The sequence below is a fragment of the Alosa alosa genome, unplaced genomic scaffold (assembly GCF_017589495.1).
Source record: "Alosa alosa isolate M-15738 ecotype Scorff River unplaced genomic scaffold, AALO_Geno_1.1 AALO_1.0_unplaced_8, whole genome shotgun sequence".
NCBI lineage: Eukaryota > Metazoa > Chordata > Actinopteri > Clupeiformes > Clupeidae > Alosa > Alosa alosa.
Window position 1 is genome coordinate 138,144 of NW_025962983.1, and position 1,809 is coordinate 139,952.

The 1,809-nt window shown below is 41.0% G+C and overlaps 1 protein-coding gene across 1 annotated transcript; it reads left to right on the plus strand.

Moving 5' to 3' along the window:
• The first annotated feature begins 415 nt into the window (after positions 1-415).
• Positions 416-1,630, plus strand: LOC125290677 (nuclear GTPase SLIP-GC-like). The gene is made up of 4 exons (XM_048237245.1): positions 416-640; positions 764-961; positions 1,116-1,313; positions 1,420-1,630. The coding sequence occupies exons 1-4, from the start codon at positions 416-418 to the stop codon at positions 1,600-1,602; spliced, it is 804 nt and encodes a 267-aa protein (XP_048093202.1). The 3' UTR covers positions 1,603-1,630.
• Positions 1,631-1,809: the final 179 nt, after the last annotated feature.

The window sequence follows — 1,809 nt, forward strand, 5'->3', positions numbered from 1 at the left end:
TAATTGGGGGTGTTGGTATACGCATACTAGTTTTGTATCCACCTGCTGCCTGCAGCTTTCCTTCAAAACTCCAAAGCTGCTTCAATGATTATGTTCCGAGGACACAATGTGTCTACTGTGTATCAACAACACTTAAAAACAGTTATTATGTGATGTGTTAATCACAACATTTCTTCTAACAATTTGACAAACTAGGCTATTCAACTAGCCTGCTTGCTTACGATACTCTGCACAGTGTGCACCCGCTTTCTTATTTGGGTTGCCAGGTTTTATGACAAAAGGGTTGAAATTGAAAGTAAGTCATTGTGTATGCTATGTGTAGGGTGTATATCATACCCAATTTGGCAACCCTTGAAATGTCAGACTAACAGAAAAAATAAATGCATCCATGATTTTAAAATTAAGTTTGATGGTCATGCACAGATCTGTAATAGGACAAATAGGAACAAAGTCCAAGAAGACCAAAGTGGGAGTGTTTGGCAGGACGGGTGTTGGCAAGAGCTACCTGATTAACACCATCCTGGGAGAGAATTTGCTGCCCTCTGGGTCAGGAAGTGCCTGCACCTCTGGTGTCATTCAAGTGGAGGCCAACACACGAGACTCCAACTTCATAGCAGAGCTTGAATTCATCTCAGAGCAGGTTAATAGAATCATTCTATATGTTTTTCAAATGCTCTCCAAAAGATAACATTATTATCCATATGTGTTGGGTCTTGAACTATGCTGCCAGCCAATGTTTATTTATGCACCTGTGTCTGCTTAGGAATGGGAACAGGAGCTGAAGTCCCTGCGACAAATCGTAGATGAGGGAACCGAAAAATACGAACAATCAGTCGTGGACAGTGCTAAGGATAAAATCAAGGCTGTTTATGGTAAAGATGGAATAAAGAAAACATTGGAGCAACTAAAGTCTGAGAGAATCCCAGAGTTGGGGGAAAAAAAAGAGGAGTCTCATGAAACAGTAGGTGTCCCTGTGATGAGAAATGTCTAATATCTTCACAACTGTTATTGATATAAATGTAAATGTATAACATAAAACTGAGTCTCATCCAACAGTTATGTGTCCCAGTGATGAGATGTCTAATATCTACTGTATATAACTGTTCTTAATGTAGGCCGAAAACCTTGAGGCAGCAATCTGCGACTACGTAGGATCAGGTCAGTCAAACTCCTCAGGGCGATTCTACTGGCCTCTCGTGAAATCTGTGACTATCAAGGTGCCCGGCCACAATGACATCCTAGAAAACCTGGTGTTGATTGATCTCCCTGGAACAGGAGACATCAATAAAAGCAGGCAAGACGTGTGGAAAAAGGTAACTGTTTCACACAACAAAACATGGAGTAGCAGAATCCTGATGAGTCATTACAGAACATGCTAGTGATTGTTTGTTTATTCTTGGTTTTACGATTTTATTTTAGTATGTGAGAGAGTGCACCACCGTGTGGATCATCAGTGATATCAATCGAGCTGTTTCTGATCAGAGTTCCTGGGAAATCCTCTTATCCCACCTCAAGGACCTGGCACTTGGTGGTGAATGCAGCAGCATCTGTTACATCTGCACAAAGACTGATCACATGAATGCAGAAGAGTACATGAGGTGAAAAGAAAAAGCGCAGCATTATTTATTGTGATGCCAGGATTTCAACAAACTAGACAGTCAGTACACAGTCATCTAAAGTAAACTATGGTATTGAGTGCCATCTTTAGGCAGTCACAGCACAGGTTGTCCTCCTAAAACCAACTCTCAACAATGTTTGTTTGTCATTGCCCATCACGGTTACTTGGTGTCCTTACTAGGACTAATTATA